The following is a 22,291-nucleotide window of genomic DNA, read 5'->3' on the forward strand; positions in this document are numbered from 1 at the left end:
GTGAACACAAAATTAAAGGTGGCTAAATTACGGAATAAATAAATAATAATAAAAAGAAAGAACCTGAGAAGGAATACGGACGATCATTTTTAAAAGTGAGTCAGGGGTGCAGTGGTGGCTGGTGGGCTTAACCGAAAGTGTGCCACAATGAATATTTGCCGAGGTACTCGTGCAATTTTTTTAAAATAACCCAAACAAGAAACCATCATTATGTGACGTTTAGAGGATCTTCTGATGCCTTTTGCAATGTGGACTAAATTCTGTCCAGAATCTTAATCTCTTTTGGCTACAAATCCTGCAGGAGCAGGCGCTCGTCAGCAGTGCATCCATCCAATGCAGCGACACTGCAGACACAGCAACATCTTCTCTGTATTGCCTCATCTTCTCCACCGTGGCAGAAAAGGATCCACCAGCGCGCTACCACCACGAGGGGGCAGTGTGGACATTTTCAATCTGTGGTAGCCACGGGGCAGCAGTTGCTGCACTGGGAGAACCAATGTGCGCCAATTATGCATTCACAAGCATCTCTATATGAAATATGTCCTGATCATATCTGAATTTAAAGCATTTCGCGGTGTTGCGCTACGACGTGAAAATACTCACTGTAAATCTTTCATCTCTCTTTGTGTTAACATCAACCACGCAGAGCCCAGTGTAGTGGTCCAGCGGTCGATAGCATGTGAAGAGCCAAAGTATTGACACACCAGCTCATTATAAATGATCTGTGGGGAGAAACCTCTCTTTTCTTCACTTCCCATTCGAATCGATCTCTTCACAAGGTCCTCTCTTTCTTATTATCTTAAAAGCATCTCTGCAACACTGGTTCGATCAATACCTCACAGCAGCTTTCCGTGTCATTCTGTTGTTTTGGTGGAAACTCTCTGAAGTTCACAAATTCACAAATAAACCAGATCTAGTGGAAGAGACGGGGATGTGCGAAGCATAAAGCTTGACACTTGAAGGTTTAGACGGTGTGTTCTTGAAAATAGTGGATGTGAAATTACATTCAAATTTCTTTGATAATGATCTTAATAATGATGTGCAACAATACAGTTAATGTTTCAAGCAAAAACTTTTATGGACTGTTTTTCTTATTCAGTGAAGAGGATATTACTGCAGCCTTCTACCCCCATTTACTAGCTTTTTCATAATATCATCCATTTTATAGGTACCATGACACCCTGAGGCTCTACTCAAATTCCTCCTGCAGTAAAAGACATTAAAACTGCTGATGCTGAAAATGACCCCATCCCACACAGAATAATCATAGAAAAGCAGAAAAATCCACAAAGAAAATCCTCAATGAACGGCTTTTATTAAGTCCCTCGTTTAGAAAACACAAATGCACCAAACAATATCACACATGCACATCTTCCGCATATCAAGATCAACTGTTCACTTTTCAATGTGAAAAAGTCAAAGGATCTCACAGAGATCACCGGGACATAAAAATACTGAGGAGTCACAAATAAGAAAAGGCCAAGCGTTGTTACCCAGAGCTCCAATCGTCGTCGTTAGTTTCACCACTTTTACAAATTACAAATTTAAAGTATCCTATACTATGTATGTTTTACAATCAAGCTTACTGATTCCCAAAAAAACAGAAAAAAAAGAAAAGGAAAAACTTTATAAAAACACAAAATGTTTTATATTTGTGGTCTATTTCATCAGTTTGACCACCTTGCAGCATTTTGGAACAGTGCACCAAAGGACAGAGACAGCAGCTGGTGTAAGGTGGAAGTCATGTATTTTTCAAATTCAAGCTTCGAGTGAGTAAACCAATTTGAAATAGGACACCAAAATCAACTCATTGTGGTGTCCTAAAAACATTAAAAAAAAGCCTTAAATAAATTAATCCTTTCTTCCAGATGAGATGTTTATTACGACTTCAGCTTTTGATCTGAGTATGTTTTCTCTCAGAAAAAAAAAAAAATCTATTGTTTTATTACAGGCACCTCTATGAATATCTGTAATATAAACGTAACCAAAATATTTTTTAATGCAGTCTTTCTGCAAGTTTCTGTGGGATAAATGTAAGGTATTTTATTATTTAAGATATCTGTGAATTAGAACAAATATCTTAAGGTAGTTTAAGATACTGTAAAATATCTTACACTTCTTTGAACTTCAAACATAAGTTAAAAGAATAAACAACACGAGAAAACATGTTTTAGCAATTAAACAAATATCCTACTAGAAAAGAAGTAGGTGGAGGTAAAAACTTTGTTTGCTGTCCCTTCCAAAATTATTGCATCCCAAATAAAACTACTTTCTGGCACTTACAATTATTCTAATTATGAAAGACACATTAACTTAAACAAGGTGCCACTACATGACAAGAAGGTTTTGATTTCAATTTTCTAAACAAACATAAATAAGAAATATTTTGCTGCATTGCGAGAATGGTTGAATGTCAGGTGATTAATTTCTTCGATTCCTCCTTTTGATCAAGAAATTAAGCTTTGAGCTAAGTTATAGCTTCATAGCTATAACTACAAGATACAGAAATAGTAATCCGACAACGGTACGTGCATCAAAACCTAAAAAAAAGGCAAGTCAACTGAAAGAAACCAAAAGAAAAAAGACAACAAAAAAAGCTAAATTTTCTCCTAATTTAAGATGTAACTAAATGCAAATTAGTTGCATTTAAGCCATTTTAAGGCCAAAAATATTCATATGATTAAAAATTTAACTTTTTAAAAACCCAGCAGAAACAATGTAATGTACACTTTCTTTATTATGTTGACTAGAGTCTTTTAAGAACTTTTAATTAGCAATTTATGACTTCCTGCTAGCAGAAAATAACAAGTGGCTCACATTTGCTTCCAGGAAGCAAACAGTTTTAAACACCTCAGTCTGTGACAAACAAGGCTGGATGAGGACAGAAGTAAATTTTAATGAGATTATGTGAGTGCAATAAAAGATGAACTTATTTTGGACTTTTTTTTCTACCCATCTACTGATAATTGTGGAGGATGTTGTACGTGGTTAATAAAGACTAGATGTCATATTGGAAAACAACAGCTCTTAATCATAACCTTTGAACAACACTTGGCCTTTGTGCAGAGATTTTGGAAGAAACAAAAAGAAAACAGGAACAATTAGGAACCATATCAAACATTTAGAAAGAAAACATCCAAATCAAATCAAATCATGTCTACTTTACCAATACATTACAAAACAAAGAGGCTGGCAAAGCTTCCATGTACCAAAGACATAAAGGTTGTCTTTTTTTCAATTTGTTTGATCAATACATTGGCCAAAAGCATTTGTTACCCATGTAAGCATGTATGTTCATTTCATAAAAACACAGTGGTAAAAAAAACAAAAAAAACATACATAGGTTGACATACACAGAAAGCCACTGAAAAAAAAACCTAACCAGACTTAGACTTCAAAGGAGTTTGAGTCATTTACACATATTTGCAGGAAACAAAAACAAGGTTTAATCAGAAAAATTCACCCAACGTTCTGTGGATTTTCCCTCTAGTCGCCTTGCTCTGGTAATCTACAATCATTTAATAGAAAAGCAGACCTGTCAGCTCCTGACTGGGTCAAATCCATTGCGCGCCCCCGACACTGACCTTGTATTATTCTACTTGAATGTCCGTGATGCTTCACTTACTCTGTGCCCACAAGCATTGTTAGAGGTTGAAGAATTTAGATTTAAACACCACAACGGTCCTCTTGAAATCACTTGTCTCTGACTCCATAGGCTAAGGTGATAACACACACAATCCCGCTCACACACTTTGTCTTTTGTCTCATGCTCACACCTTTACTGGTGTCATTTTGATAGAACGTCCTGATTTAGTCCTCCCTAAATCCTGATATATTAGTCTTGTGCAGGTGTCATTAGTGCCATTAGTCGAATGCCCTTTCCCCACAAAACCCCTCAGGCCTGCTCTAATTTATTAAGATGTTTTAATGTCTGCTAAATCATGGCACATGTCAGGCTTTCCATTCAAGTCAGACTGTTAAATAGCCCATTGTGTTCTGAGCTAATACCTCTCTGATCTATTCGCTCCTGCCACCTTGGAGCATTTACATGATAGAGTGAAGCAGGTCTGGGTACCTGAGTGGTGGTGGCTGTGGTTTTTCGCTGAAGTACATAAGCAAACAGTGACGGCACAAACGACACAAAAAAAAAAAAGGCCAATAGTACAACTGACAACAAAGGACAGATTCACAAAGTATTAAAACACAGCTGACCATAGATTTATCCAAATAACGTCGAAGCTGGTGGCTAGATTTCAGTTTTCAGACTGGCACAATTGGCAGCATTTCGAACGTCTCGTCCCAACTTTAATGGCTGATGATGATGATGCATATCGGCTGGCTTCGGCTGGGTGCCCAGCAGAGAAACACTGAAAGTTCTGTTCGAATATTCTCTTGATATTAATTAATGAATTGCTAGGTTTCCTGTAAATCCTTTAGTCATTTGTACTCTCACATGCATGTTGCTATGTTGAAACGTTCACGGAGAAGTTTTCTGATCATAGGGCTTAAAGTAAAAAATAAATAAATAAATAAATAAATAAAATGGAGCTTGAAACTTTTCTTGGTGGTGATGGGATTGAAATAATTGCTTTGAACAGCACGATAAACAAGTTAATGTCAAGTAACAATGTCTTAAATGAGGTTCCAATGTACTTCAACTAAATGAAAAAAATGTAAGATGTTTATGTCCCACTGCAGCCTTCCAGCTAGAAAAAAAAAAAACTTCAAAAAGGCTCACAACCTCATTGTGCAGAAACATTTCAGGCAATTCATTTGTAAGAAATGTAGAATACTCCATATCACAATCTATAGATAGAAACTGCACAGATTTGGCTTCTATTTTTTTTTTAAATGCTTTGGGTTCTATACAAGGTTCTGTAAGAAATCCAAACTAATAATATGTTTAGAGAAACAGGTGGTGCATGAGAGGTTGTTGCAGATGAGTTAAAGATGTTATACGTTTTGTGTACAAAACTTTAGTTTTAGAGCATATAACTCTGCTCTTGGCCCACTGCATTTTAATTTTTGTTTAAAAAAAGATCTTGTGGGCTGCTGGAAAAGAATATCGTTGTGTGCAAGTTGTGCAAAAAGGAGTTAGCCTGTCATCGAACTATTCAAGCCAAAAATACGCTCCCTATGCAAAAACAGGAAAAATCCTATGAATTTTCTTATTGTTGATTTCACACATCCATTTTTTAATAATTTAGCAGCAAAACTGTTTTTTTAAATTGAAAATCTTCCTTATTTTTTCATATGTAGTTTTCAATTAAAATGTAATTTAGCAATTAACTCAAGTAAAATTAAAATCTTTAAAAACTTTGAGTCCCACTGTTAAAGAAATACAAAAGCGTGCAAAAAACAGGCCTCACATTCAAATAAGGAAAACCATAAAGTTTGTGAGACAGCAAATTAATTAAGAAGGATTTGGGTTATTAAGAGTTTTAAATTGGTTGACAAGGGGTATGCATTTAAAAAGAGGCTGCCATGATGCATTTTATTCCCAAGTATTTTGAACTGCCAGTTATTAGGAAACTGTAAAAAACTGCTAACATACAGATGGCAACAGCGATTTAGCCTTTTTAAAAAATGGTGCTTGCAGTGTTTAACTCTGTTGTAAATGCAGGGATCTGTTACCAAAACAAGTGAGAAAGAAGTTGAAAGCCATCTCCCTTTCTCACCTCCACTTGCCTGGTGGCGGTGTGAAGAGGGTGTGAAGTGGATGTGAGGTGAACGGCGGATTATCGGTTTTGGCGACAGAAAATGCTAGATGGTACAACAGATGGATGTAGCCACTGGGTATGAAAAGTCACACAAATTCTGAAGTTGTTTTTTTTTTCTTCTTCTTCTTCTTCTTCTTCTCAGTCTGTTTGACTTCTTTCTGTAATACAGCCACAATATCCCAGATAACGATCGGGATGCAAAAAACCAACTTTGAATCAAAGAGTAAATAATAGAATAGTGGCCGTGGTGATCAATGAACCACAAGAAATTTTTCAAACGCCCATGTGCCAAATTTCTTGCGTCAGGAATGAAACGCCACTTGAAAACTGAACTAATAATGACCTGACTTGTACAGACGTGTAAACAGCTGCAATATTGAATAATTTATGGGTTAGGTCATTTTGCTGCTGGAGCCGACAGTTCGGGGTCATCTGCATGGTGACACTTATTTCCATTATTTTCTCAAATGCTGGAGATGTGAGAAAAACACAGTAGGAGGGCTCTTTGTCACTGCTGCTCCTAGGTGTCAGACAGTACCGAAGCCCTGAGGCGTTTTAAAATTCAGTCTTTCAGCGAGTTAGCTAAGGCGTATGCTTTATGTACAGGTTAAAAAGGTTCAGATCAGTTAATTAGGCAGTTGTTTTTTTATGCAGTTATATGCCACAAGGGTACTTTTTATTACTATAAATCTAATAATATAAATGCTAACTGTTCTTGGACTGTGCTGTTCTGTCATCTTATCAGTTCTGTCACATCTCTCTAACCTATTTCTCTTTGAGATCAATTAAAAACATGGAAATACACCGGTTGTACACTCAAAATTAAGACTTTAGAACCCTTGTGACTACATCCATCTTTATCGGTGCCAAAAGTTTAAATGCACTCCCTTGCTACTTTATATTTTGTACATGGATTCTTAAAGATAAGAATTTATAACTAGAAGTGTTAATATGACACTACAAACTTATTTTTCCTCAATTTCTTTGTAGACAAACTGGCCACGTTTTGGGTACACCTTCTTAGAATTGCATTAGTCACCTGGATATGGTCATCAACACTGCTTAGTTAGTCAATTGGTAATAAGGGAGTCCAAGTGTGCCGCACCATCACAACACATGCAGCAGCAGCAGTCTGAATCATTGATACAAGTCAGTCTGGATTCATGCTTTCATGTTGTTTACACCAGGTTCTGAATGTTGCAGCTGAAGTCACGCAATGTGATTCAAGGTTTGACGTGTTGGAGACGGTATTCTGCATGCCTTGTAAAAGGAGTTTACATGAGCCACTGTTGCCTTTCTATTATTTCAAGCCAGAGTGTAAATTCTGTCCAACTCTCTTGACACCAAAAGGGCATTTTCATCCCTACAGCTGCTCCTCACTGGTCATTTCTCTCTCCCTGCCCCTCCCCAAACCATTCTATGTAAACTCAAGGGATGGTGATGTGTGGTAACACCAGCAGATTAATAGTTTATGAAATACTCAGACCAGTTCTATGTACACCAAGAACCATGCTATACTCAAAGTCACTAAAATTGTATTTCTTGTGTGTGGCTTGAAACCAGCCAGTCATCTTCATCTTGTCTAGACACCGGTCTCTATCGAATTACTACCATGAGATGAGTGGAATTTGTTTTGAGTTAACAAGCACTCAAACAGGTTACCTAATAAAGTGGTCAGTGTTGACTTCTATTACTGAGATCTACAGTTGGCACAATACATTTTTGAATCTATATTTGTGAAATCTGAGCAAAATAAAGGCAATCTACCCCTATCTGTTATCATTAGAGCTTTATCTTACTTAGTTTTTAAGTTAGACAGGCAAATGCTTCATTTAGAAAATGTGAAATTAGGCATTATATGCCATTTCAACATCCCTCCACAGCTTGTTATGTTATGATTAAGAATGGCTATCGCTCCAAACCCTGGATATCCACAAACAGTGTGTTTTGTGTGTGTTTAAGTTCAGCAGTGTCCTTTTGACTACAGTCCATATATCTTGTAAAATTTAGCCAAAACAAAGACATTGAAAGTCAGGCTTCTCAAAAGCTTTTACTCTTCAATTAACCTTTTTTTTTTTAACACCTTTTCACTTATCAGCTTCTTAACTGTATAGATTGAAGTAAATGCCAATTTCTCTGAATTTTCTTTGAGGTTTTGGCTCAGGGGTTTTCCCCTGAAGCTGAAGAGCAGCGTTCTGAAAGCATGGCTGTTTCATACATCATTTGTTTCATTCTTTCCTATAGCATGGAAGTGGAATACAGAAAGTGTCATGCGTTTAGTTGTAAAAGAGAATAAATTCTTTTGTACAAATTTTCACTTCAAAGAATCGACTTGGAAGTAAAAATTTATGACTTCTGTTGTTGTTACCCAATAACTTGAAAATAAGAACAAATTGGCACTTGTACTATGCAGCATTACTCCTACTGCTGTTTGCGGGAACATGTTTCTTAATGCCAAGTTAAGTACAGATTGAAGTTATTTTTCTTCATGCATTAAAACCTTAACATTCAATTTTCCAAAGTTAAGCGATAATGATAACGTAAATAACACTATGAGGTGTTTTATGACCGTAATCTGGAACACAATCCATTTTTAATGGAGCATCTACTCATAAAAACAGGCTGCTGGATGTATCCGTAATTGGGGCCATTGCGAGAATCTTCAAAGGCACAAGCATATGTGTGAATGAACATGTTCAGATGATCTGATGGAGGCATGAAGAGGAACACAAAAAATTCAAGAGATGAAAACTAAAATCTCACACAGAGGCCCTCAAAAGGTGCACTGAGTGCTTAATGACTGTAAACTGCATGAAACTGAATGCTAAGAAAAGCATGGAGCTGTCTTTTTAATAACAAGAAGAAGGCTGAAATTACTTTGGCACATGAATGGAAGTAAGGCATCTGTGTTATTTCAGAGTCAAAGTAAAGAGCTGAATTGGAGTATTGTTCCTGACTGGCAAAATGTCAGACCCACATAAAAAAAAATAATAATAATAAAGGCAAGCAAATAATGTTAATTAATTCTGTCTGATAGCACACTCCAATATTGCACTGCCTCATATTTTCTACAGAACACAATAAAACTGTCATCTCCAAACGAGAGTCAAGAGAACAAAAAGCATGGTTACTTTTAGAAACAATAGAAAAATGTTGGAAAACAAAGCAGAGAGGTCTTGTCACAATATTGACCTGTACGTAGATATTGCAATGGTGAAGAACAAGGAGAGCGGGGATGTGTCCACACTCAGGGCGTTGGAGCCACGGGCGCTCATACCTACAGCAAAGACAAAAAAAAAATAAAAAAATGGTGAAAATTAAAAGTACTGAAGCTCACATCCAACTTATACACTATTTTAATTCTTAGACTCAAAATACTGGAAGGCTGAAACATTCCGACAGAGTTGAAAACATGTTACAAATAACCAATAGCAATTCTTGCATCAGTTGTATGCTGGACAGTTCAGTAGCTGGATAAATACAGCAAAGTCCTGCAGAAACCAAGCAAAACATTCTCTCTATTCTCAGTAGAATGATGCGGTGCTAACTCTCCACTGGCTTTACTTGCTTGAAAGCAATAGAAGACTTGTACAAGGTGAAACTAAAAGACCAATTTCCTTTTCTAATCTGCTGCTTTTGCTGCCCCATTTCTTAAACTGCCCTGGATGACTGCCCATATCAACACCTACCACTGAATGTGATGTAAAGTTTTACTATTTAATAAATTAAAGGGAGAATTTAGATTTCATTTTTGATTGAGGTTTTGTCCATAGCTTACCTGAAATATACAAATGTGTTGTCAAAGTAAGCTGCTGACATGAGAGGGAAACAATATTTTGTAAGTAAAATATTATTTCTAGCCATTTTACTCTTTGAAAGAAAGACAACAATAATTGAGGAGTTGACAATGTAAACTGAATTGGATCTTGTATTAGCAAGAGCAGCTAACATTCCCAAATCCAGCAAGTTTCATAATCATCCAAAGTTGAAAGCTTACAATGATTAAACAGAACCTATGAAGTTCTCAGTCCAGCTTCCCAGTTATCTGAAAAATGAACTACAAACATGTCTTAACATGTAGAAAATATTTTTTTCAATTTAAATGTGTCCTTTTCTGCCTTATTTTCTTAACCACTTCCCTGCTCCTGAAAACGTCCAACTCTGAGTCACCTTCACTCAGTAACTGCATCTCCGCTGAAGAGTGTTACTGTCAATGTGACTTGGAAACACTTAAATATGATCAGTTCACTTTTCAGATTTTGAGTTTTAGACGAGCAAATCACCGCTCACGGCCATTTGAACTGAAAATCGACTGATTCTGGTTTAGATAATTTCTCAGAAGACCTCAGGACTTTGACAGGTACATGTCCAAATCAGTTAAGAAAACATTTGGCTTGAGACATGTTTGTATTGAACAAAATTGTAACGAAAAGCTAATCAAAGCACCAGATTTTGGCAAAGCTTTGAATTCTGCACATTGAGTGATGCAGAAACTGTGGTATACCTCACGGATAAACCATGAAGTTGTGTCATTGTAACGTTGCAGTTAAAACGGCAATAAGATTCAAGATGTCATAGCAGCAGAATGCAGTCATCACATCTTCACCACACTACACTGGTTTTTCCCCCATTGTCCTTTACTTCTCTGCTCTGTCTCCATCTTCTCTCCAACAAGTATGTATTATTACTCAGTCAATCCTGGCTCATACAGATACATTTTTTATCTCCCCTTAGAGATGCAAGTCATCTTTGCTATTGAAATCCTTTACGCTTGCTATCTTTATATAGTTTTAAAAATAATCTAGTGGGATGGAAGTCTTAGCTCATAAGGTACTGGCAATACCAGTAGCCTAGAAGTATTTAAAGTAGCTACCGGAGAAGCACTGAGAAACATACTTGAGACTAGAACTGGTCGATCATCAGCTTTGAAAACTTACAACTAAATATTTTCCAAGTGAACGCATCATGCGTACCACTGGGTAACATTTATGCCACCCAGTAGTGCTACCTTTAACTCAACACTCTTCAGTGAGGGAGTTGTTACTGCTTGAGTCAAAGATAGTGAAGGTTTTAGTCTGTTCTCACCAAAATGCAGCTCCAGGAACTCTGATTAAGTATTACTTGTCTCACCTCTGCCCTGCTAGATTATCTGAAGCCACATCTGGTCTTAGTGGTTTTGCCTTCTGATCCCGGTCCTGTGTCATTTATATACAGTACATCACATCTGCTCTGATGAATTCAATTAGAAAGTGTGTCCAAACTTTGGTCTGTACTGTATGTCTGTACTCTGTTTCTGGTATGCACCATTTGCTCTGTGAGTTAGGTTTTCTTTTGGCTTTTGCGCCTGACCCTATCTTGGGTATTTTCTTCTTTTGATTCTTGTATATTTTATTGGACAGTGAGCCTGACTTGGTTGTCAATTAGAATTGTGTTCATGAAATCTGAACTGCTTGGACTCTGCCTCTTTCCTGTTCCTGGGACTTTCCATTCACTTTGCTCTCATCATTATCTCCCTTCAACAAAAAGTTTATCAGCACACAATCAGAGCCTTTTCTCACCACTATTTCTGGCAGCACCACTTGACAGGAAGAGGCTCAAGCAACCAGACTGACATTGGTAATCTTTACATGTATTAGGGAATGTTTGTAAAACTCCCAGACTCTTTCTAACCTGCTTGCTTTTCCCTGTAAAGATTGATGAGGTGTTGTTCCTCCCTTCTAATAATTAATTTTCATTAGCTGCAATAGGTTGTTTGCAATTATGTCATACAAAGTGCCCTCGAGCCATTTAAGAAGACAAACAAGAGAAACAACAGTGACATATTCAGGACTGTCGGAGAAAGTAAGTATTGAAAGCAATTATTGGGGAAAAATAGTGCAATTTTCAAAGAACACTTTGAATTTAACAGATAAAAGAGCAAACGTAATTGTCAAACATTTCGCACATTGTTATAAAGAACTACTTGGTGTCCATGAAGCAGACCACCAGTTTATGCCTGATTAATTACAGTCATATTCAATACATTATAATATTACTGTGAAGTTTGATTTACTTCTGAGAGTTAGCTTAGAAAAAGAAACACAATATACAGATTAATTACATTCAACATCAATTGTTTTAACATCGGTGTTTTCAATCTTGTTTATTATGAGGACTTTCCACTTACAACTAAGAAAAACTCTATATTTAAGATGACCATATTACATCAGACCAACAGGAAATAAAAAATGTAATTAGAAAAATGTACGCATGATGAAGAGTATGTTTAATACCTGCTTAAAGGTTATAATTTTCAAAAGATACTTTTAATCTGAAAGACAAGCCTCATCAGAAACCATATTCTAATTTATTGAGAATTACTGTAGACGTGTCACTGACCTACGGAAGGAAAAAATAAGATTGTTGTATGAATTTTTCCTATTTTATCTAGCTATGAGCAAAAGCTACTGGTATTAGGTTTCAATTTGAACACTTACAAATCCTTAAGTGGATTAAGTTTCTCTGTTATAAGTCTAAAGTCAACATTTACCCAGCCTACCTAAAATGATCCAACTGACTACTACTGTCTGGACATTTTTTCTTTTTCAAATTGATGAACATGAGCTAAGACAATAATATGAAAAAGTTTATGTTTTCAAAATAAATGTCCAGCTCAAGTCTGCAAACATATTTTCTGTAGACTTAGACCTAAAGTGAGCAAAATTTACAACAACTCAACATTGTGTTGCCGCTCCAATACAAATGTCTGGATATGTCCAACATAGGAGCAAAGAGTTGAGGTACTTTACAAACACCCTAAAGCTTTAAACTTTCTCCTTGTTTTGTATCATTTTTGGGTCCAGCCTCTGTTTGAAGCTTTTACAAGGACAGCTATTTTTAGTGTCTGTGAGGTGTTTCAAGAAGTAAGTCAGAGGAAGCACAAAAGCTGTGAAAAGCTGTTTAAAAAGAAAACAATTTTTTACAGAGGCATGTCATGTTTACTTTCAGGCTGCTACAGCAGAGAGAAAGACTTTAACAGGTGCTGCTCATTTCAATCTATTGTCATTTTGTACTTTTTCCACTTCAAGCCATTTCTTGCTGACTTCTACATGTACAGCCATTCCTACCTAGCTTTGGTAAGTTTTGTCAAACTGGTAAAAGAGCCAAATTGACATGGGGCCAACTCCATCAGATATCAGCAAGGCTGAATGGGGCACAGCAAAGCTCCTGGATTCAGAAATGTTGGAAATCTTCAATGTTGTCTGGAATACACCAGAGCTGGATTTACTCTGCTGCATTTACTTGGGCCACTTTTTGGAGAAGTTTTTCTTCACCATACTTTCAATTCCCTAAAGTAGGTCCTTTTGACTGCCTGTCTTACCCCTTCTCTCCATGTCCACACCTGTTACGAAACAATGTGAACAAAGAGTTGGTGTCAGACATGTTAAAAAATACTTATAAGTTATCTTTAATCCAACACCATCTGGAAGGTGGCCAATGCTCCGTGGAGCGCTGCCCACCAATAATTGTCAAACGTGCTAATGATGAAAATACCCATGGCTAAAGTCCAGTCAGCTATTCTGTCTCACACATTGTGTATGCAAGGCAAATGTTCCCTTCTTTCAGTTTGTCCTTTTTGGCAATAAATCCATACCTACATTCCCTCCGATAAAAGCAGATGCTGCTCAGCAATCAAATAGTATGCTTCTCTAATACACCAAATACATTAAGTCATTTGACTGGTCCAGCTAAACACTACAAAATAATAATTGAAATTAATAACATTTTGAAAAACAAACACACTATTAATAGTGAAATTAAAGATAATAAAGCATGCTGTCAATTTTGAAGGTTAGAAAAATGTAATTGATTCAAGTAAATAGGATGACTTATTGTTACCATTGTACATAAACAATATAGGAGATGCTACTTACAACCACCTTATGAAAATTCACTGGAATTCAAACTGCCTCTTATAAATGCAATAAAACTCAATCATGCCTTATAATTGTGTGTAAAGGGACCAGGAACCTGATTAAGTTTGATTGCAATCCCAACATTTTCATGACCTTTGTGACTAAATTAACAGCCATGTGGTGCTGACTTTTTTTTAATAATGAAATAACATCTACAAAAATATCTTCCCCAGAGGAAAAAAAAAAGTATAAATGATGCTCGAATTACTTTCAGAGATTTTACTTTTTGTAAAAAAAATACTTTTTTCACTGTTTATGTGTTTTGCACACATCTTCCACTTTGTGTCTAAAAGAAAAAGGGGGGGAAAAAGTGTTTATTTAAAAGAAAAGCCACCATGAAACTCAAACTCCCCTCTGATCTGTTGTTTTTAAGGGATTCGGCACAGAACTTCCAACAATGTAAAGTAGCATTTAGAGGGGAAAACGAGCTCCCCTGGAGCTCCACAAGACAGTAATGACTCCTAGCAAAAAGAGGGCTGCAGACAGAGATGGATGGCACTGCATATTTCAGCAAAACATGAGTCCAGTAGAGCCAAATTAGGGTGGCAAGGGACATTAGTACTGTTGAGTTAACGGAGGACAAAATGTCCCTGTCAGAACTGAAACGTGTCGAGTGATTTCATTCATAAAAGTCCATAGAAATATTTAGCATGTAGGTTCTAGACACAGAGGTACCATGAAATAACAAAAGCAAGTATACTGGGAGCACACCTCTTTCACCTTTTCAACTCAATAAAATATGAACAAAAAGAAAAAAAACGTACTCAGTCTATGGATCCGTATGGGATCTGAGGCTGGACCCAGTCCTCCCTCACTCAGCGTCTGAATGCGAATGATGTAGTCGTCTTCATTCTCAGGGAGGGTCAAGTCTGCTGTCGAATTGACCGTTGTGAATGTGTTTACCTCTTTGTGTCTCTGTCTCCAGAACGAAAGCTGAGCAAGGGAGGGTAAACAAGTGAAAAGACACAACGTAAATATGCATTCTCGGAGCCGACTCTGTTCTCACAGCTTATTGTGCGGCATTAATAAACCCGCCATCATCAAGCGCGGAGAAACTCACTTGATATCCTGTAACTTCTGACTCTGATTCCATTGCCACCACAGGCTCCCAGTAAAGAGACAGCTGAGAGCCAATTAGGGTCCATTCTACATTCAGCGGTGGCTGGGCAGGCGCTGCATGAGATAAAAATGATTTATTTCAGAGTGTGGGCACAGAAGCAAATGACTGTATTATTGGCATACTGGGATCATCACATTACCATATCTGGCTGTTTTTAAAATCAATATTAGCGAAGGATATTGTTCATACGGTTTGCAAAGAAAAGGCCTGATTCAAGGCAAACGCAGGCTTTTGCTAAATGATCACTGAGCGCTGCAACTTACGTGGCTTTTTTGTGGTGACATTGATTGCAGGGAGGAAAGGGCCGGTGCCCGCTGTGTTGAAGGCGCTAACTGTTAAAAAATACTGCGTGTTTCCTGCCAAGTTGTTTACTGTGACTGAGGTTTGGTTCCAAGGCACTCTAACCTTCCCCATCGTTTCCGGTTTGGTGTCATCCTCCCAGTAAACCACCTTTATAAAACAAAGAGCAGATGCAACACAAATGTTACACTACCTCACGAAAAAGATTATTACCTCTTGAACAGTTTTGTTTTTGCATTTTGCCACATTAACGTCACACGTTTCAATGCCTTTTAGTAAGATTTTATATGATAGACCTAAATATATTTGGGAAGTTGAAGAAAAATTACAAATGATTTTCAACATTTTTTTGTGTGTAAATTTGTATTTACTTGCAATTACTATGATGCTTCCAGGGTAACTAATTGCCTGCAGCAGTCACCAAATTACTAAGTAGAGTCTGCTGGAGTACAATTCTATCCAATACGATGGTTCTGTGAGGGATTTTTTTCAAGGCAACGTCAGTTTTCGGAACCAAAGTTAGACTAAAAGGCTGCAAAACACTTGAAGCTGGAAAGCAGGTTTACTTTCTAGCATGACAACAAGGCTAAAATTAGGGTTGTTTATTAAAACTGACAGCTCGAGCAAGGTACAACTGAAGCATATTCACCTGTAATAATGGCCTTGTGAAAGTCCTGACCTAAATGCAAACCAAAATTTATGGCAAAAATTGACTTGAATTGATGTTCACAGACACTTTCCATCCAATCTGACCAACCTAAAAATGCTTAGTTTTTTTCAGAAGGAATATGTTTAAAATTGCCTTCAGCACAGAATCAGGGTCTACTTTGAGTTGATCTATTACACAAAAAACCCCAATAAAATATATAAATGCTCTGCGTTGATAAGCCAAGAAATGTATATAAAAAAGAAAAAAAGTTTCAGGGGCATGAATAATTTTCTAAGATATTTTATTTAAATATATTTTTAGGTCTGAGTAAAATGTGCTTAAACTGGTTTCATACAAGCAAAAGCTTAACTTTGACATATTGCTGCTGGGTGCATCTTAGAGAGGTGAGCTTTGATAATCCACTTACTTCTAGAAAACTCAGTTATGCTAAACATCAGAGAAAGAATGGCAACATAATTTAGGCAAGAAATCATGGATCGTTTCCTTTTATCTATTTCCTTAAGGATTCTTTTTGTAAAATCAGTCCTTAAAACACAGCCTAAGACGATGGCATCAAAACCCAACATTTTGGCTACAGTAAAAAATACGTTAAAACAGTGAATTAAGGTTCTGTTTACCCTCCAGCTAAATGATGAAAAACAATTAAACAAATTAACATTTTTTCAGTCAACTCATGAATATATTGCCCGTTATTTAACTCTGCAATACATCATGCACTGCAAAATAAAGAATGAAATTTAAATAATTGCACTAATTGAAGTCTGACTAATTAAATTTTAAATTGATATATACAATAATAAATCATTTGTATCACTCGTAGTAATTAGAATAACAATAGATGTTGCTAATGAGCATCCAGCTCATTCTTACTTTCCTTTCTATATTCTCTGTACGGTATAAAAAGAAACACAGCTTACTTTTTAGTTTACATGTTAATCAGGTGATCACAGTTTGTGACAGTAAACTCAAAAACAACCTGCTTTTTAAGGTTCAAAATTGATCCATCTCATTTTGTATTTAGATCACAGTCAAAAGATGGCACATTGCTATAGTTACTATAATTTGGGGTGTGAAATACTGGTCTTCTCACATGACACTTTGGGGTCATGTGTATAATGATTTTGCATAAATGACAGTCAGTCTAAAGCGAGCCCATGGACGGGTAATTTTCCTTTCTTCTCCTGAAAGAAGTTTGACATGTTTTCCTGTCATGTTGATACAAAGAAGTGTATAATTCCAGTCAGGGGGGAGTGGAGGATGGGACGCGAGGATGCCATTTCCATGGCGACGCAGTTTGGAAGAGGCATATTTGAGGTGCAAGCTGAGGTGATGACAGGTGGTTTCCATTGTGTCGTTTTGGTATCTGTTTCCATTTATATGAGTAAAAAAAAAAAGAAAATTACGATACCTCATAGCCCAGAACCCTTTCAGGGGTGACAGTGAGGGCTTGCCAATTCACCTCAATCTCAGAGGCTGCGACACTTCGGGCCCACACCCCTGCTGGCATGCCGCTTGGCTCTGAAAAAGCAGACGACACGAGACTGAGCATTTCTGTCAGGGCGAAGCAACACTGAGGTAAGCGGAGAACATTTTTGTTTGTGAATGTTTTTACATTTACAAATCTTGATCAGGGCTCAGATGAGTCACCGCACAAAGGTCCAGGTAGTGAATAGACACACACTAAGGCACAAACTGACTGCCTCTACATGTGCTGAGAGGGAGCACAGATCTAAATGCCAACTGTTTTTTTTTTTTTGATAAAGCCATTCAAGTGAGTGGTGATATTTGGAGAAAAAGGTTCTACACAAATGTCTTGCAATTGTGCCTCACATTTTCTGCCTTTCTCTTGCTTTAAAAGGGATCTTTAGAGCCAAAAGCAGCAGATGCAGTAAAAACCACTTTTGTGATCTTTGTCCTTTTCAGAGAAAAATGGCTTTCAAGCTTTACTAAGTCCTGCCCCATTATGTCCATCCTTACCTGTCTCTGCAGAGTAGATGGTGACCACGGGGCTGAAGGGGCCCTGCCCTTTGCTGTTGTAAGTGCCCACCTTCACGTGAAATGGAGAGAAGGGCGCGAGGCTGTCATTACGGTACACATAGCGGGATGCGCCGGGGGCCGAGGTGGCCACATGAGTCCAGCTGACTTCTCCAAAGGCGCGGAAGGCAATGATGTAGCCGAAGCTCTCGCCATTCTGCAGTTCTTCAGGGACGGGCTGAGAGTGAAACACAAAACTATAGTGATATTAAAATATATACAGACCAGTCACACTCATTCCGGCGCTGGCCGCGCGCAATCGGCACAGACTCAGGCGTGAGTGACCCATAAATTGCTTCCGTGACCTGCTACCTGATACATTAAAATGAAAAGCAAGCTGTGATTTTTTAAACACTCTGTGCTCATTACAGACCATGCAGGGAGTTTTTAAAATAAAAACTGATCTGCATTTAATAAAACAGGAAATCAACACGCCGCTAACTCAGAGCTTAATCCTACTTGACAGCCACCAAGCTAGTTTACTTCAGTGGCAGACTTAATCACTGTAGACTTGAATGAGCTGCAGCAATTTGAAACTGATCGTATTTTCATAAAACTATACACAGCATCTCACAAAAGTATTCACACCCATTGAACTTTTCCAAAATTTTCCACAGTACAACACATATGTTGAATGTATTTTATGCAACAAACCAACAAAGCGATACATAATTAAGAGGAAGAAAAAGTGAAGGATTTTCAGAAAAAAAAAAAATCAAAAGAATATGGTGTGAATTTGTTCTCATGCCTCCTTAATCCAACATCCTGAAAGAAAATCTTCAGCTCGACATGTAAAGCAAACAGAATCCACTTGATTGGCATTTAACCTAATCTTAAATGCAGCTCTTCTATGAAAACCTCAAGGGTTCGTTTGAGGACGTTAGAAGCCTCTTAAAGACCAATGAACACAATACACAGGCCAGGAATAAAAATTGTAGAGTACTTTAATGCCAAGCTTTCAACACTTCACACTCCCTAATCAGTTTTCCCAATATTGAAAGATAGAATGGAATACAACCTGAGTAAAAAAAATAAAAGCAGCCAAGAGGCCTGTGGTCGCTATGGGGGAGAAGCAGGGATCAACAGCAAAAATACACGACAGAAAATACAGGGCTCCGAACTGCGGATGAGGTTCTCCTTGAAAGTAAGCCAATAACTCAACTCATACAGCCAGAGCTCAATGAGACAAAGAAAATTAAAGCATATTAATATTAGAAACGGCCTTTTAAACGGCAGGTTAGAACAGTTAAAACAATGTCCAGACCTAAATCCATTTGAGAAATTGTGGGTAGCAAATTGATAAAATTCATCCAAAAATCATCTGTCATATTAAATCAGTTTCACAAAGAAGAGAAGGTGAACATTTGTGTCTTTCAGTGTACAATTTTGGCAGCAACATAACCCCAAAACGACAGATTCTTCAAAGTATTGGTATACAACTGTGTGCCACGTTTTCCAAAATTTAAATTTGTACAAACCCCATTTGTATTTTTGTGATTACACTTTACGATTAAACTATCATGTGTTAGTTTGTGACATAAAATCTCAGTAGAATACATGCCGAGGATGAAACGTAACAAATTATGGAAGGCTTTAAGGCACATAAATACTTTGACAAACTAGAAACATACATTAGCATTTCCTCTACATCGGCGGTTTTCAAAGTGTGAGGCGCGCCTCCCCTGGGGGGCGCCAGAGCACTTTAGGGGAGGCGCGGTGCGAGGGACAAAGTAAACCGGAAAAGCTATCTGCTTGCTGTCTACTGATGTGAGAGAAACGTCTTTTACGCACACGATCGACTCTGTGGATTTAGGAAAAAGTTGGTACTGTGGGGTGCGCGTGTGGAGCGGGGATCAGTGGAAATGTTTCCCCCCTTAGAGGATGTTTTGGCCAGTGATGTCAGTAACGTTACTGACGTCGGACCACTTTTTCCAGTAACCAGTAATCTAACGCGTTGCTATTTCAAATCCAGTAGTCAGACTACAGTTACTTATCAAAATCATTTTTGCGTTACCATCTTCTTTTGTTATTTAATCGTATTTCCTCTACTCGTCTTGTTGAGTGACCGACGTCTCTATGCAACAGAAATGTAAACAATGGAGGGAGATGCGCATTTTGTTGGAGGAAAAACTGGAACTATTTTGAGTTTCTGTCGCCAAGTCCGATTATTATAAACGGCTTTGGGCTTCATTTTTTAAAAGTCGCTTGCAGATTTAATGAGCGGCGGGTTGCGCCTTTTTGGGCTCGTTTTTGAACGTGAAGTTGCTCATTTGGGCTTGGAAATAAGCAGAGACTCATAATAAATCCCAGAATTTGTCCGTCATTAAGGTAGTTTTACTCAGTCTCTCCTGTTCATCACTTTCCGGATGATCCGTCCCGCTGTGTCTTTGTTAATGTCAAGTTAATATATTACCTCTGAATGACGTTGAGCTTCGCGTTGCGCTCCAGAAAACTGCAAACATCGAGACCAATATAAACAGCGCAATAAACGTGAAAACAGCCACGAATAAACGTGTCCGTAGTTGGCAATAGTTATAATGGCAAGTTAGCACCGTTATAATTATTAATATTACGGTAAGTGTCGCAGCCATCTGAGCTGTGGAGCTGCAGGAGGAGCTCTGTGTGCTGCGACATCAAACTCAGGGGCGTAACGCAGAATCTGGAGGCTGGGGGCAGGGGGGCTTTAAACACCTTCTTGGAGTTTTCCAGACAACAGTGGACCACACAAATTACTCACGTTTTTTATTTTTTGTACAATCTCCTCTTCAGTTCAACCTTATCAGTGGAAACACATTGTTGATGTTACCATTATAAAATAAATGACAATTAAGTATTAGCAAAGATCAATGTTATTTTCACAGGAGGCAGAGCATTGTTGTTAGCAGCTGCTGAAAGTAACTAAAAAGTTATTTTTAGTGTAACTTAGTTACTTTCCAAATCAAGTAGTCAGTAATCTAACTAAGTTACTTTTTCAAGGAGTAATCAGTAGTCCGATTAATGTTACTTTTTCAAAGTAACTATGCCATCACTGGTTTTGGCCAGAGTGGGGCTGAAGGTGGAGTTTTTACAACTCCGCCCCCCTCCACGGGGAGGGGGGGGGAAGGGGGGGGGGCGCAGCAGGCATTGTGCTCCTTGGAGGGGGGCTCACCCTTTCATACTTTGAAAACCCCTGCTCTACATTAATGCTGCAGAAATAAATAAAATCAAAATGCGTCATCGGACTTCCCCTGACCTCTCGCAAGGATAAAAAAGACCGACTGTAAACACAGTCAGTAACAGATACAGGAGAACATAAGACTGATGACTTACCTCCCATGTGATGACCAGTTCATATCTGCTTCCTCCCCCTCCACCCACATCACCTGGGGCTGCATCTGGAACTGCAAAACACAACAACTTGTCCAACTCATCTACATGTATGCCAATCAAAGCGGTGGAGCTCGATGTTAAGTAAATTCACTGCACCTGCATCCTCTGTTCTCGTCTTCACCGACACGGGACTGGGTTCCCCGACTCCGACGCCGTTTCTGGCCAATACCCGGAACTCGTATTCGACCCAGGCGTTCAGATCAACTACGGTAGCTGTGTGGATGTTGCCATCAATTACCTCTGGAACTGGAAGAAATTAGACAGCATGATAGAAACTGGCTGCGTATTACAGATAAGGTCACTAACGTAATACAGAAATATAAAGAGCCTTTATTACAGCATTTAATAATAATTAAAAAACCCAGGAAGGTCAAAAGCAAGTTTAGAAAGTCACATAACTTCACATAATATCTCACTACAGTAGAAAACTATTATTGGAAGAACTACACTTCAGTTTTTTGTGCTCGCTTAGATTTTCGGTTTTTGAAACTAAATGAACACCACAGAGATAAATACATTCATTTGAGTCAACAACAAAACATTTTCATTTGAATTCCTTCGCATAAAAATTCAAGATAATGACAAACCAAATCAAAATTTTAAAAAGGCTTTGGAGTTAGCACTGATGTCTGTAAAACACCTTTTTGCCACTGCATTAACAATTCAGTTTGCAGCTTGTGGGGAGGATAAGGAACATTGACTTTTAATGGTATTCAACATTTTGTAGCTTCAAGTAGGAAATTGGTCTGCAAAATGTTGGAATATTTCTAATAATATATGCAGAGTGTAGAGATAGAAATAAATAAATCCCTTCATACGGCATGTATTATGCAAAAAAATCTTATTTAATTTGACATTTTTTTAATTTTCTGTATTTACTTAAATCAATGTATTTTATTTTTATTCCTTTTTTCTCACTTTTGTAGTCTGTATTTATTGAAATTTTTTATTGTACATTGATTTATTTGCGTGGCGTAAATAGCTTTCCAATTCTTTGTCAGATTTATTTTAATGTATACATCATGATGCTTTGAAGGTTAATTTGGGAGCCTTTGCAAATAACCGTAAAGATGCTTTTTTAAGATTAAAGGCGCGTGAACTTGGCAGAAATCTACTCTGCTCT

The 22,291-nt window shown here is 37.7% G+C and overlaps 1 protein-coding gene across 3 annotated transcripts in view; it reads right to left on the reverse strand.

The window, feature by feature from the left end:
- Nucleotides 1–1,306: 1,306 nt before the first annotated feature.
- LOC122834659 (contactin-3-like) overlaps nt 1,307–22,291 on the reverse strand; it is a 61,552-nt gene continuing 40,567 nt past the window's right edge. For 2 of the 3 annotated variants that reach the window (XM_044123293.1, XM_044123281.1), the window contains exons 16-23: nt 21,265–21,414; nt 21,109–21,179; nt 17,743–17,977; nt 17,174–17,283; nt 15,059–15,245; nt 14,736–14,848; nt 14,440–14,608; nt 1,307–8,997 (exon numbers count right to left, since the gene is read on the reverse strand). In XM_044123293.1, coding sequence (XP_043979228.1) covers nt 8,900–8,997; nt 14,440–14,608; nt 14,736–14,848; nt 15,059–15,245; nt 17,174–17,283; nt 17,743–17,977; nt 21,109–21,179; nt 21,265–21,414 — 1,133 coding nt within the window. In that variant the 3' untranslated portion in view covers nt 1,307–8,899. The remainder of the gene's footprint in view (nt 8,998–14,439; nt 14,609–14,735; nt 14,849–15,058; nt 15,246–17,173; nt 17,284–17,742; nt 17,978–21,108; nt 21,180–21,264; nt 21,415–22,291) is intronic. The other variant, XM_044123304.1, reaches the window with a different exon arrangement.

Source organism: Gambusia affinis, linkage group LG01 (assembly GCF_019740435.1).
Source record: "Gambusia affinis linkage group LG01, SWU_Gaff_1.0, whole genome shotgun sequence".
In the NCBI taxonomy this organism is placed as follows: Eukaryota; Metazoa; Chordata; class Actinopteri; order Cyprinodontiformes; family Poeciliidae; genus Gambusia; species Gambusia affinis.